The sequence below is a fragment of the Pseudonaja textilis genome, chromosome 14, assembly GCF_049901715.1.
Source record: "Pseudonaja textilis isolate UNSWEBS1 chromosome 14, rPseTex1.2, whole genome shotgun sequence".
NCBI classification, from domain to species: Eukaryota; Metazoa; Chordata; class Lepidosauria; order Squamata; family Elapidae; genus Pseudonaja; species Pseudonaja textilis.
Genome location: NC_142003.1, coordinates 10,910,777 through 10,924,717, shown reverse-complemented (window position 1 = coordinate 10,924,717; position 13,941 = coordinate 10,910,777). Strand labels below are relative to the sequence as shown.

The 13,941-nt window shown below is 42.0% G+C and overlaps 1 protein-coding gene across 1 annotated transcript in view; it reads right to left on the bottom strand.

The window, feature by feature from the left end:
- The window catches only part of SEC14L5 (SEC14 like lipid binding 5), a 63,093-nt gene that overhangs the window by 36,730 nt on the left and 12,422 nt on the right, over window positions 1–13,941 (bottom strand). Inside the window, exons 2-3 of the mRNA XM_026704134.2 lie at window positions 6,180–6,294; window positions 3,959–4,037 (exon numbers count right to left, since the gene is read on the bottom strand). Of these exons, the coding sequence (XP_026559919.2) occupies window positions 3,959–4,037; window positions 6,180–6,223 (123 nt within the window). The 5' untranslated portion in view covers window positions 6,224–6,294. The remainder of the gene's footprint in view (window positions 1–3,958; window positions 4,038–6,179; window positions 6,295–13,941) is intronic.

The following is a 13,941-nucleotide window of genomic DNA, read 5'->3' as shown; positions in this document are numbered from 1 at the left end:
GGACATTATAGTATCTTAAGCTGATATTTGAAGACTCTTGTGTTGTAAACTATTTCTTATCTGTTTTTTGGTTTTTTTTGTCAGACTTGAAAAAACTTGGCAAGGCTCTTTCTTGTCAGAGCTAATTAGTTGGAAGCAGCCTTTTATCTGTGAAGAAACAGGATTCTTAGCTGAAACATAAAAAGGTTATACTGCTGCCTTTGTTTGGTGTTTGCTCTCTTGGAACCAGGTTTGGGTCAGAACACCAATTCCAGCAACCATTCTTCCTATGTTTTAGCCTCCAGTCCCCAGATCATCTTTGTTGCTCTTCTCTGCACTCTTTTTAGAGTCTCAATATCTTTTTTGCATCATGGTGGACATGGTGGACATGGTATTCCAAGTGTGGGCTCACCAAGGCATTATAGAATGGTATTTAAGTGATCTTGAGCCAAGTAAGAAAGATTCTGTAAGCATATTCCAAGCTCATATAGGAAACTATTAAGGGAAGTACTTCTCTTGGTATATCAAAAATCTCATTTTATTATGAACAGAAGCATAACTGCGCTGTCTCTCTCTCTCTCCAGAGAATTTGCATTCATCAAAGGGAGGAATTGCAATGTGAGGCTGTCAAACAGCAAAAAGAGTGGTGGAAGCTTTTCATATCATATGAACCACTCAAAGAATCTGAATAAAAACCCACAAGGGAATTCTGAGCAAGTCCCCAGTGAATCTTCATAGCTCCTTCCTATGAAAGCCTAAGTTGCTTTTAAAGCTATATTGATTGATTCCCACAGAATTTATGTAAAACTCAGATTAACAGAGTTGGAAGGGTCCTTGTAGGTCATCTAGTCCAACCCCCCCTTGCCCAAGCAGGAGACCCTACACCATTTCTGACAGATGGCAGTCCAGTTTCTTCTTGAAAGCTTCCAGGGATGAAACTCCCGCAACTTCTGAAGGCAACTTCTGTTCCATGGATTGATTGCTTCTCCCTGTCAGAAAGTTTCTCCTTATTTCCAGGTTGAATCTCTTCTCCTTGTTTAGTTTCCACCCATTGTTCCTTGTCTGGCCTTCAGGCCTTGGAAAACTCAACGTTGCTGAGAAACATGATTTACAGCTAGCATTCACAGCTTCCCCATTGTCACACAATCAACATTTGGGTGCTGGGCAACCAGGATATATTTACTACTGTTGCTGTGTCCTTTGCGGGGGAGGGGGGGAGTGTCATGTGAATGATAATAGAATAATAACAGAATAACAGAGTTGGAAGGGACCTGAGAGGTCTTCAAGTCCAACCCCCTGCTTAGGCAGGAAATCCTATACGGACGCCATTTGTGACTTTCCCAGGCTGCTTCCAACAAGCAAAGTCAACAATGGAAGCCAGATTCGCTTACAGACCCCATGATTCATTTAATGCCTAGAGCGATTCCCTTAATAACTGTGGTCAAGAAGGCCATAAAATCAGACCTGAGTCACTTAACAACCGCTTTGCTGAACAGCAGAGATCCTGGCACTGTAAAGTGGTATATAAGTCTAAGTGCTATTGCTATTGGCAACATTTCTTCTCTTTTCATGCTTACAGCCTCCTCAACAGCTTTGGGAGACATCAAATATTCCTAGAAACTCTTTGATTTGCACTTAGCATATTGAAGTGCTGTTGGAATTAAAAAAAAAATGTGGCTTAGAAACCAGAAAACATAAGCAATTCTTCTTCCCTGCCAGAGCCTATCGGGGACACATTTTGCATTTTAATTTCCTCTTCCTGAAACTGTGAAGTTGTACAGCACAAGGAAAAAAGGCTGAATGTTCCTAGAGACCATCTGTAAGCTGCTGATACGTGCACAAAGTCCTTCCTTGCCAGGCATACATTCCAAAATATTCTGTAACCCAAATCGAACCCGTGAGATCTGCTAAGAAACATACAGCATCTTGCTCTACGGACAACCTTCCTATATCCTAGTTTACTGCTAAGCGGCAGACATCCATAACTCTAAAAACTTGAAGAATGTAAATATACATGCTTAGCTGAAATCCCAGCAATCCTTGAGTGGTCTGGAAATAAAAAGATTAAAAAAAAAAACCAAGAAAAACATAATTATGAACAAAAACAAAGAATAGAAAAGGATGAGGATGGCTGACCTACTCAGTCTACAGCTGGCTTCACTCAACCTCATCAAAGGCCTAAAAATCAGATGAATCTCTCTCTTTTGTCTTTGTTGCTCAGAGTTACTTGTGCGGTAAGATGGGCAGCTATAGAAATTGGATAAATAGATTGAAGAGATGAGATGAAATGCCATGGATCAGCCCTCCCACACTCTCTTTTTCTCCATCTCTCTCTCTCATTGTCTCTCATTCTTTCTTTCTCTCAATATCTCTTTTCCTATTTCTCTCTCATTCTTATTCTCTCCCTCTCTCTCTCTCTCTCTCTCTCTCATTCTCTCCTTCCCTCTTTTTCTCTTTCTCAGCCTCTCTCATTTTCCCTCATTTTTCCTTACTCTTCCCTCCTCTCTCATTCTCTCTCTTTCTCTCATTCTTCCCCCTCACTCATTTTCCCTCTCCCTCCCTCCCATCCAAATCACATCAAATCAATTTTATTATGGTTTTAGACCAACCTAGTCATTACTTTCCCTTCTTCTCATCTAAGACTTAGCCTTCTATCATGCTTTGCTGTGCCAGTATTAAAACAATTCAGTTCCTTAATTTTCTAATACAACCCAAGGACAACCTCAAGGTGGATAACATTTGTTAAGTTATGTCACTCTTTACCAAAGAGTAAAATCAGGAGATGGAAGTAACTTGGAACAGAGACCAGAGAGTGATCTGGAACAAGGACAGCAAATTTCATGCCAACATAGTTTTTAGCCAGATGGCACACAGCACTTCAACTCAGCAGTTGGAAAGGACTAAAGTTGTTTTCTTAAAGGGCTTGTCAAGGTCCAATTCTGAAGTCTGTTTTTGGAAAGACAGGATGGACCTCAGAACTTTTTAAAAGATGCTGGAAAAAGATATTACGGAGAAGTAAAGAGGTAGACAATGACTTATTTTAATATAACTGAGACATTTTAAGGAAAGATGCTCTCTTAGGTACCATTAGATGCTCTGATATTGACCTCCAACAGGACTTAAAACTCGGAGAGATGCAGCAACGTTCAAAAGGTATAATTTTCCTAGGATTCCCAAAATTTTTTAAAAAAACGTTTCCTTTCTCCCCCCCCACACACACACACACTGGCCACCAATCCATCTGATGATGATTTAACGAGCAGTTAAAAAGCAGATCACCAAAATCACCCATCATGCACAGAATTAGAATGACAAATAAACATTGTTCGGTGCAGCAAAAGCTGTTGAAAAAAACCTCTTAAAAACTTAACAAACGGACTTTAAAATCAAGAATATCAGCAGCATAAACATCCAAGTCCAAACGGAGCCCACAAAAGCAGGCTTCTGAAGATAACAGGGATAACAGAACGATAGAGTTGGAAGGGACCTTAGAGGTCTTCTAGTCTAACCCCCTGCTCAAGCAGGAAACCCTATCCCATTTCAGACAAATGGTCGTCCAATCTCTTCTTAAAAACCTCCAGCATTGGAGCATTTACAACTTCTGGAGGCCAGCTGTTCCACTGGTTAATTGTTCTCACAGTCAGGAAATTTCTCCTTAGTACTAAGTTGCTTCTCTCTTTGATTAGTTTCCCTCCATTGCTTCTTGTTCTGCCTTCTGGTGCTTTGGAGAATAGCTTGACTCTCCTTGTCTCTGTAAGAGCCCCTCAAACATTGGAACACTGCTATCATATTACCCCTAGTCCTTCTTTTCACTAGAGTAAACCAATTCCTGCAACTGTTCTTCACATGCTTTAGCCTCCAGCTCCCTAAATCATCTTTGTTCTTTCTAGAGTCTCAACATTTTTAAAATTATCTCACGGCGACCAAAACTGGGTGCAAGGAAATGAACTGCAGAAAAGAGAAATAATGTACCACTTACCGCCATCACTAGCTCAAACGGGTACTTGTAGACTCTAACAGGGGACTGATATTTTTGCACCATTTTTACTTCACGATGCCTGTGAAGAATGAGAAAAGCAATCCGTTAAATCCTCGGCTCTCCGCATCAAACCCGTGGAGCAAAAACGCCTCGATTCTTATAACGGATCTTCCGTGGGAAGTTAAAACAGGGGAGAAAGGAAGCAGAAGTGTGTTTGAGACAGGTTGTCTAACGTGAACGGCCCAGGAAAGAAAATGAATCAATCCCGGATGGATCATAAGCGCTATAATCCCTTTTCTTTCATTTGCTGTCACCCTGTCACTACTCATAGTTTTACAGGCTGCTAACCCAACCCTTACAAGCTGCAGCCAATTCATGCTCAATTCATCTGCTATTTAGCAACAGGGAGAGAGCAAGTGGAAAGAGGGCACACTTTACAAAATGTTCTAGGGCTACACCGTTGAGAAAATTACAGCACTTTGACAAGTGACTCAACACCAACTGGTTTGCCTTACAATGAACAAGAGACGCCTGCGGGATTTGAACCCCATCTCTGCAGCTCTCAGTGCCGCTGGAATTTTTCCTCTCTGCCCCCGTAGATGCTGCTTTGAACCCGCGCACACATGGTTGTCCTCCAAGAATCCAGGGAAAGAATGAAGCTACTCTTAGAAGAACTAATTAAATTGCTTTCTGCAAACCCAGTAGGATATGCTGCCTGCACTTGGCACTGAATGCTCCTGAAGGTTACAACCTCAGAATGGCTTCTCAATTTGTTTTTGTTTTTCTTAGTGCCTGCTACGAAAAAAAGGAGACAGGTAATCCTCGCTTTATGACCAGAAATCCGGCCCCAAATTTCTGTTGCCAAGCGAGACAGTGGCTATGGGAATTTTGCCCCACATTACAACCTTCCTTGCCACTGTTGTTAAGTGAGTCACTGCAGTTAGCAAGAGGTTGTTAAGTGAAACTGGATTCCCCGTTGACCTGGCTTGTCCGAAGGTCGCGAATGGTGATTCCCCTGACACTGGGATCATTGCAGAACCATCATAAGTAGGAGTCAGTTGCCCGGTGTCTGAATTTTGATCACATGACCGTGGGAATGCAGCAACAGTCATAAAGCGTGGAAAAAACAACGACAAGGCATGTTTTTCAGTGCCCATTTTAACTTTGGTCACTAAAGGAACTGCTGTAAGTCAAGGATTAGCTGTACATTTCACAAATGCTTGACAACCCCCAAGAACGAAGTCAAGCATTGGGCAAAAAATAATTAATTAAAGAGAGGTGCCGTTAAGTGATACAAAAAGACAAGTAAGTAACATGGATTGTCCCTGGGACTATGTAGGACAGACAGATTACAAGAACACAAATGAGCAGCTAGATGAGGAGACCCGAACTCATTGGTAGCCTCACACTGCAACGAACAAGGACACACATTTAATTTCGAAGCTACTAAGATTGTTGGACAAGCAGGCACAAAAACAGCCAGGGAAGTGATGTGAAGCCTGGGAAACAGGCCCCTCGTCAGTCAACGGGAGTGCTGATTTACCACCGATCTATCAACTACTTGAGGGACGCGGTGGCTCAGTGGCTAAGACGCTTGTCAATCAGAAAGGTCGGCAGTTCGGCGGCTCAAATCCCTTGCGCCCGCGTAACGGAGTGAGCTCCCGTTACTTGTCCCAGATTCTGCCAACCTAGCAGTTCAAAAGCACCTAAAAATGCAAGTATAAAAATAGGGACCCCCTTGGTGGGAAGGTATCAGTGTTCCGTACACCTTCGGCATTCCGTCATGCCAGCCACATGACCACGGAGACATCTTCAAACAGTGCTGGCTCTTCGGCTTTGTAACAGAGATGAGCACCACCCCCTAGAGCTGGAAACGACTAGCGCAAATGTGTGAGGGGAACCTTTACCTCTACCTATCAACTACTTAAAAGAGGAGGGCTGAGCAGCACAAGCAAACAACAGCCAACGACTTTGAAGCCAGCCATCAACACACCCCAATCTAAAAAGCCATCTACAACCAACACCTTATAAACACCGTACACAGAATAGCTCCACAGATGGGCTCCAGCTCGGAAGACCAAAACTCTGGTCCCAGTGACACACCCAGATTGGACCCTAAGTAACCTGGGCCCACCTTTTCAGCTTAAAAAAAACACCATTGGATGCTCTCAAGAAAGGGCTGCTACTCAAAAGTTCTGCAGAAAGAGAAAGTAGAACGTACCTGAAATTTAAGCGTTGGCTTGCATTAAATCCATAAGTTTTCATTGAGTAGCCATCTGTGTGATGCACTCCTGGATAAAAGTTATCGCTGGCTGGTACTACATTGGTAAATCCATCTAGAGAGAGGGAGAAAAGCAGAGAGAACAAGCATTGGCCAACGCTAGAGACAGAATCAAGAATATAGAAGCTATGTTGGGAATTACATAACAGATATTTGAACCAAGAAGGAAGAGAGAACAGCTGATGATATGAAGCCCTCATAGAGATCTTGGAATGTCTAGGAGCTGTGCAAGCTTGTGGCAGCCCAAGAATGTTAGCACTAAATCCAATTTAATGTGGGTTCTCCTTGGTGATCATCCATCTATAAATTTATTTATTTATAAGTGGGATCTCTTTGAAGTGACTCTGCTTAGGAACCACAAATAAAGAGTTGCATGAATAAAGCTTCCAGCTAGAAAAATGATTAGATTAATATTAAATAATTTCTATCTGAAACAAAAACAGGTCGGAACATACTTAAAAGAGGTTGAGCAAAGATTCTAATCCAGTATAACTAAGTATGAAAATAAAAATATACTTTTTCATCCTAAACTGAAGAACACTTTTGTGCTAAATTTAGTAGTTGATTCCCAAACCTATACAAAATTCAGGAAATGGTTATGCTGGCTGAGGAATTCTGGGAATTGAAGTCCACACGTCTTTAAGTTATGAAGATCAAGAAACACTGATTTATGTGTGAGTTGTGCGGCCATATAAATTTGTTTCATAAATAAATAAATCACCCCAAAGTCAACTCAACGGAGGCCCTCATTGTTTTTTTTTTTTAAATAAAGTTTTATTCATTTTCTACTATTACATTTATTGAGTGCTTAATTAATAAACATTGTGTTGTCTGGGTTATTTTGTTTGCTTAACAATCCAAATTATATTCCTAATTTTTATCCTCTTTTTTCCAGCCATTGATAATATAAATTCCATGTTTGGTCATAGTCTGTCTCTTCTTTCTGTTTAATCTTCAATATAAGTCTGTCCATTTCTACACAGTCCGATATCTTCTTCATTACCTCGTCATCTAATGGCATTTCTTCATTTTTCCAATGCTGTGCAAATACAATCCTCGCTGATGTTAATACATGCAATATTAAATAGACACCTTGTTTATCAAATTATTCTGGTACTATGCCTAATTTAAAAAAAAAAGTTCAGGTTTAAGATCTACATGATTTCTTGACATCTTTTCTAGCCACTAGTGGCCCTCATTATTAAGATACCCTTGTCATCTTGTCGGGGATTTGGGCGGCCAAAACATTTCATAAATAAAAATAAATAATCAACCTGCAAGAATCTTTTTATTTTATTTTTTGCGGGGGAAGAAAAGGAATACAGTACATATAAACCCAGTGTGAAATCCTTTTTTTGGGTTGTTTCAACTTCAGGAAAGTTTAATTCTCCACCTCTCCTTCCCTACAGCTTATGACTAAGTCATCCATTAGCTTCGTACCTCTGAAAACAATCCAATTCTTTCGCCGCCCACACTGGCCACACCATCAGCCCGCCTTCCCGAGCCCTGCTCCTATGCATTTATGCAAGCTTTCATGGTCCTTTCATGCCGGCGATGAATAGATCCATTTAATTAGGGAGACCTCCTGAAACAGGGTTGGGCGGCTCTCAGCCTTTTCTGTCGCCCGTGCAAATGGTTTTAGCTTTCCCAACGTAATTGATGGATGACATCGAGGCAACCCACGGAAGGTTTTAATCAAAGCGGTGCAGGCAGGCAGGCAAGCAAGCAAGTCGTTTTACCTCTTCCAAAGCGATCCAGCTGTTTAGGTTTCCAAAAGCTCATGCTATCTTTACATTCTCAACCCTTACATAAATAGGCATTCTCAAGACTTCCTGCCTTCCTGCCTTGGGGAAAAAAACAAAAACTCTCTTTGGAGGTATGCAGTGCAGAGCAAGGTACTTCCTTCATTGCCAAGAATTATCTTAATTTTCTGGGTCGGTTTGGGAAGCAACAGCAAGGGGGAAAAAAAATGTTTGGTGCATCCTAAAAATAACAATAATAATAATAACCTATTTATTTTGAGAAGCTGTTTTGGCCCCGAAGTCTGCTTTGTAGTATTCCTGCAGTTAGTGGCAGATGGTATCAACACACATGCATGTGTAAATATACCTGTGAACGTATCGGTCCAGGGAGAAAACGCTGGTAAACACGAGAGCCCAGTGGATGCATTATGCAAGAATAACCTGGAGAATTCTGCATGTCTGCGAGAGTATTCAGTAGCTGATGTAAAAGTCTTCCAGGGCTGGATCAGATACTACTCGAAGCTGCTTTACCACAACAGGAATGAAAATCCAACATTTCATGATCTCTACAGTTAGAATTTCATGTTCTCTGCACACCAGAACAACTAGACACAAGAACAGTTTTTTCCCCGAAAGCCATCACTCTGCTAAACAAATAATTCCCTCGACACTGTTCAACTATTTACAAAGTCTGCACTACAATTACTGTTAATCTTCTCATCACTCCTTATCACCCATACCCTCCCACTTGTGACTGTATGACTGTAACTTTGTCGCTTGTATCCTTATGATTTATACGGGCTGTCTCCTAGTATGATTTGATTGCTTATTGTACCTATGACTATCATTAAGTGTTGTACGTTATGATTCTTGACTCTTGATGAATGTATCTTTTCTTTTATGTACACTGAGAGCATTAGCACCAAGACAAATTCCTTGTGTGTCCAATCACCCTTGGCCAAAAAAGAATTCTATTCTATTCTATTCTATTCTATTCTATTCTATTCTATTCTGTTACAATGTTACTGAGAAAAAGTGACTTATGACTGTTTTGCACACATACAGTCATTTTAGCCTCCCCATGGCACACAATTTACATCTGAATGCTTGAGAGCTGCCTCACAGTTTTGACCATTGCAGTGTCATCCAGGAGTCATGTAAATGTCTTTTGTGAGTTTCTACAAGCCAAAGTCTACTGGGAAACCAGATTTGCTTAACAATCGTGTTACTGGTTTAGCAAGCGCATTCACTCAACAAATGCAGCAAGAAAAGTCATAAAATGGCGCCAAACTCACCTAACCACATATATTTTGGGCTCAATTCTGGTCGTAAGTCGAGGACTGCCTCTATCTTTTTGTCACTCCCTCTAAAGCTGGTGGGCACACTCCAAATCCTGTCCACAAGAAGTCCTCGACTTACGATCACAATGGGGACAGTGTTAAGTGAGTAACACCCAATTTAAGCAACCTTTTTTTTTTTGCCATGTCTGTTAAAGAGATCAGTGCAGTTGTTAAGTGAATTTGTATTTATTTTATTTTATTTAATTTATTTATTTTGTCAAAAGCTTACAATACAATAGAAATAAGAATAAACATAAGTTTAAATACAAGAAATAGGAACTAATAATTGGGGACATTAGGACACGGATAGTAGGCACAATGGTGCGCTTATGCACGCCCCTTACAGACCTCTTAGGAATGGGGTGAGGTCAAAAGAGGTTAGTTTGAGGGTAAAGGAGTGGGGGGTTTGAGCAGGTGACAACTGAATCAGGTAGTGAGTTCCAGACATGGACCACTCTGTTGCTGAAATTGTACTTCCTGTCATCGAGTTTGGAGTTTAAGTTTATATCTGTTGTGTGCTCTTGTGTTGTTGTTGAAGCTGAAATATTCATAACTGGTAAGATGTTGTAACATATGATTTTATGTACTATGCTTAAATCCAATCTTAGTCGGCGTACTTCAAGGTTGTCTAAGCCTAGAATCTCAAGACTGGTGCTGTAGGGTATTCTGTTGCGAACAATGGAATGTAATACTCTTCTGGTAAAATACTTCTGGACTCGCTCAATTGTACCGTATTTCCCCATGTATAAGCACCCCCTTTGTATAAGCCACCCCCCCAATTTTTGGACTGTGAAGTTTTGAAAAAAATATTTTATTAGAGAAACAAGTTATGAAGAAAGAAAATTTACAAAGAAACAAAATTCGACGTCTAGATCTACAACTTCGGTCATGACGCCGAAAGCGGTGCGGGCGACGCTAGCAATCTACGCATCGGAACGAGAGTAGGAACGAAGCATTCAGGCCGATACCTAGCGTATGCATTTCTATCGCGTACTCGCACTCGTAATCGTATCATCACGTACAATTTTTACAAAAAAGTATAGCATACTGCTGGAAAACCAGTTTATTCCTACTTTATTATTTTATGCATTTTTCACGTATAAAAAGTGTACCTGCTTTGTATATGCCACCCCCCTACTTTTTGGGCTTGAAAATTTTGGAAAAAAGGGGTGGCTTATACATGGGGAAATACGGTATTTATGTCTGATATACAGTTATGAATCATACACTTATGTAAATCCAACTTCTCCCATTGGCTTGACGTTGTTGGAAGCTACAATGGCACTGAAAAAGTGACTTATGACTGGTTCTCAGGCTTATAACCTTGCACTATTTTCCAAGGACATGTGATCAAAATTAGGGTGATTGGGCAACTGGCATATATTTATGATGGTTACAGCTGGGGGTCATTGCGATCCCCGTTTGAGACCTTCCCAGGCAGCCTCCAAAAACCAAAGTCAACGGGGCAAGCCAGATGAGTTGAACAGCTGTGTGATTTCACTTAACAAGGTCAGCGATCTGTTTAACAACCATGGGGTAGGGGAGAGATCATAAAATCAGATGTGGCTTACTTAACGACTATCTTGCTTTAGCAGTCGAAACTGCTCATTGTGGTCGTAAATCAAAAATCACCTTCAAAGGTTTGGTTGCAACAGGGAAACATGTAAACATCAGCTTTCTACTTGAACACTGGCCCCATCTAACAAAACGAAATTCGGTGTGGAGAAAAGTAAAGTCCTGCACTTAGGCAAGAAAAACCAAAAGGACACATATAGACTGGGTGAAACCAGGCTCAATAGCAGTAACTGTGAGAGGGATCTTGGAGTCTTAGTGGATAACCAGCTAAATATGGCCAACAGTGTGCAGCCGCCGCCAAAAAAACCAACACAATCCTAAATTGCATTAACAGAGGGATACAATCGAGATCAAGGGAGGTACTAATATAACTCTATAAAGCCTTAGTAAGACCACACGTAGAGTACTGCATCCAGTTTTGGTCACCACACTATAAAAAAAGAAGTTGAGACTCTAGGAAGAGTGCAGAGAAAAGCAACCAAGATTATTAGGGAACTGGAAGCTAAAACATATGAAGAACAATTGCAGGAACTGGGCATGGCTAGTCTAGTGAAGAGAAGGACCAGGGGAGACATGAGAGCAGTCTTCCAATATTTGAAGGGCTGCCACAGAAAGAAGGGGGTCAAGCTATTTTCTAAAGCACCTGCAAGCCAGTCAACAGAATAATGGATGGAAACTGAACAAGGAGAGATTCAACCAGGAAATAAGAAAAAATTTTCTAACAGTGAGAACAATCAACCCACGGAACAGAAGTTGCCTTCAGAAGTTGTGGGAGCTTCATCCCTGGTGGCTTTCAAGAAGAGATTGGACTGTCATTTGTCAGAAATGGTATAGGGTCCCCTGCCTGGGTGGGGGGTTGGACTAGATGATCTACAAGGTCCCTTCCAACTCTGTTAATCTAATCTAATCTAGACTCTGGAGATTGCTTTATAGAGTTTCAAAGCATCTTGCTTCTAGTATCTCAGCCGGCTTGGAGGACTCCGGTTGAAGCCAATTGCCCGAAGGGATTGAATATATTTTACATTCTCTGCTTCATTATGAAAACATTCAGAGAGAAGGTCACTTAATTACTGCTTTCTTCAGCCCCCTTCACCCACCAGGCAGGCTCTGTATTTCGAATAAATTCAATATTGATGGACTCGTCTCTCTCAATTATTTATTTCACATGTCTCCCACTCATTCGGAGGCGAAGCTCAAATATTTGCTAGGTGAACCCATCATTTTTCTAATCTAGGTAAGAAAAGACAGACTGGGGGGGGGAGGGGGAGATGTGGAACTGGACGAGAAATCTACAAAAAGGAATCTCACCTTGAACAACATCTGGACATCAGCAAACAGCTGGTACTAACCCGAGGACCAAAATGGAGAGGTTGAGACGGAATGATGGTGTGAAGGAACAGCAAAGCTTCCATCTTACCCAAGGCAGTCCTTAGAAAGTTGCTGCTAAATGCTAGTGGGATTTATTTGAAGCCAACAAATGCTCCCCTTCCAGAAGATCAAGGCCAGCTGCATTTCTAATACACAGGATATTTGGGTCCCAACACCCCCAAAGCTGAAGGACATTTTCCTTCCTTCCCCATTCCTTTCTTTAAAAAAACACAGAAGGCACCAGAACGAGAAGAGCTCAAATCCTATCTGAACCTTCGCTACATCTGAACTGGACTTTTTAAATTGACATACGGGGCAGTTCTCAACTTACAACCACAAGCTGAGCCCAACGTTTCCGTTGCTAAGTGAGAAATTTGTTAATTAAGCTTTGCTCCCCTTTACAATTTTCCTTGCCACATTCATTAAGTGAATTGCTGCCTTGGATAAGTTAAGTCACATGGTTGTTTAAGTGAACCTGGCTTCCCCATGGACGTCGCTTGTCAGAAGGTGGCCAAAGGCGATCCACATGACCCCAGGACCATCGTAAATGTGAGTCAGTGCTCAAGCATCTGAATGTAAATCACGTGACTGCAACGGTCACAAGTGTGAACAACGGTCGTAAGTCACTTTTTTCAGTGCCGTTGTAACTTCGAACGGTCACTAAGCAAACTTTTATAAGTTGAGGAATACCTGCAACTCCAATGTACAAGTTGAGTTCTGCACCAGCAAGAGACGATTCAAGTCTACCAGATCCAGAGATGGGATTCAATTTTTTTTTACTACCAGTTCTGTGGGCGTGGCTTCGTGAGCATGATGTGGCTTGGTGGGCGTGGCTTGGTGGGCATGACTTGGTGGGCGTGGCAGGGGAAGGACACTATAAAATCTCCATTCCCACCCCACTCCTGGGGGAAGGTTACTACAAAATCCCCATTCCTTCCCCACCACTGGTGGGATTCAAATATTTTTACCACCAGTTCAGTGGGAGTGGCTGGGTGGGCGCACTTTGTGTGCATACACATACTTTGCACACGTGCGTGTGCCAAACATGCGCTTTGAGCAGGCACAGAAGTGTTTGTGCAGGCACAGAGGCATTCTAACTCACTTCCTGCAAGCCTTGCACGATCTCAGTCGCTTCAGCAGCTGCCGCGCAACACTCTTCTGTGCCGCGCAAAGCAGCTGCGCTTCAAATTGAGAGGATAAAGGTGAGTATGGAAGCCCAGACAGAACCGATTCTGTCTCCACTGCTCATCACCACTACCGGCTCGGCAGAACTGGGCCGAACCAGTAGAATACCCCCACTGCTCCCCACCCCACTAGCCTGCTTTCCAGCTACATTCCCAGGGGTGGGTTTCTACTGGTTCTGTCCACCTCTGTAGAACCAGTAGCTCTGAAGAGCAGCAGACATACAACCATTTCTATGTCTACTGATATTTTTGCCCACCTGAGCTCTTACCTGACCTTTATTTCCTGATTTTTCAACTTCAGCTGCCGTGCGAGGCACAGCTGCAGTTTAAAAAGCAGGAAAAGAGGGCTATTTCAAAGGCTGCTTCTCGGCACACAGCGTGCTGATGATGATTTACAGGCGCGTGGCTCACAGCGTGCAGGGAAGCACATCGTAAATCACCAAACCTTGTAAATCACTGAACCGGTAGTTAACTCTGTCAGATCCCACCCCTG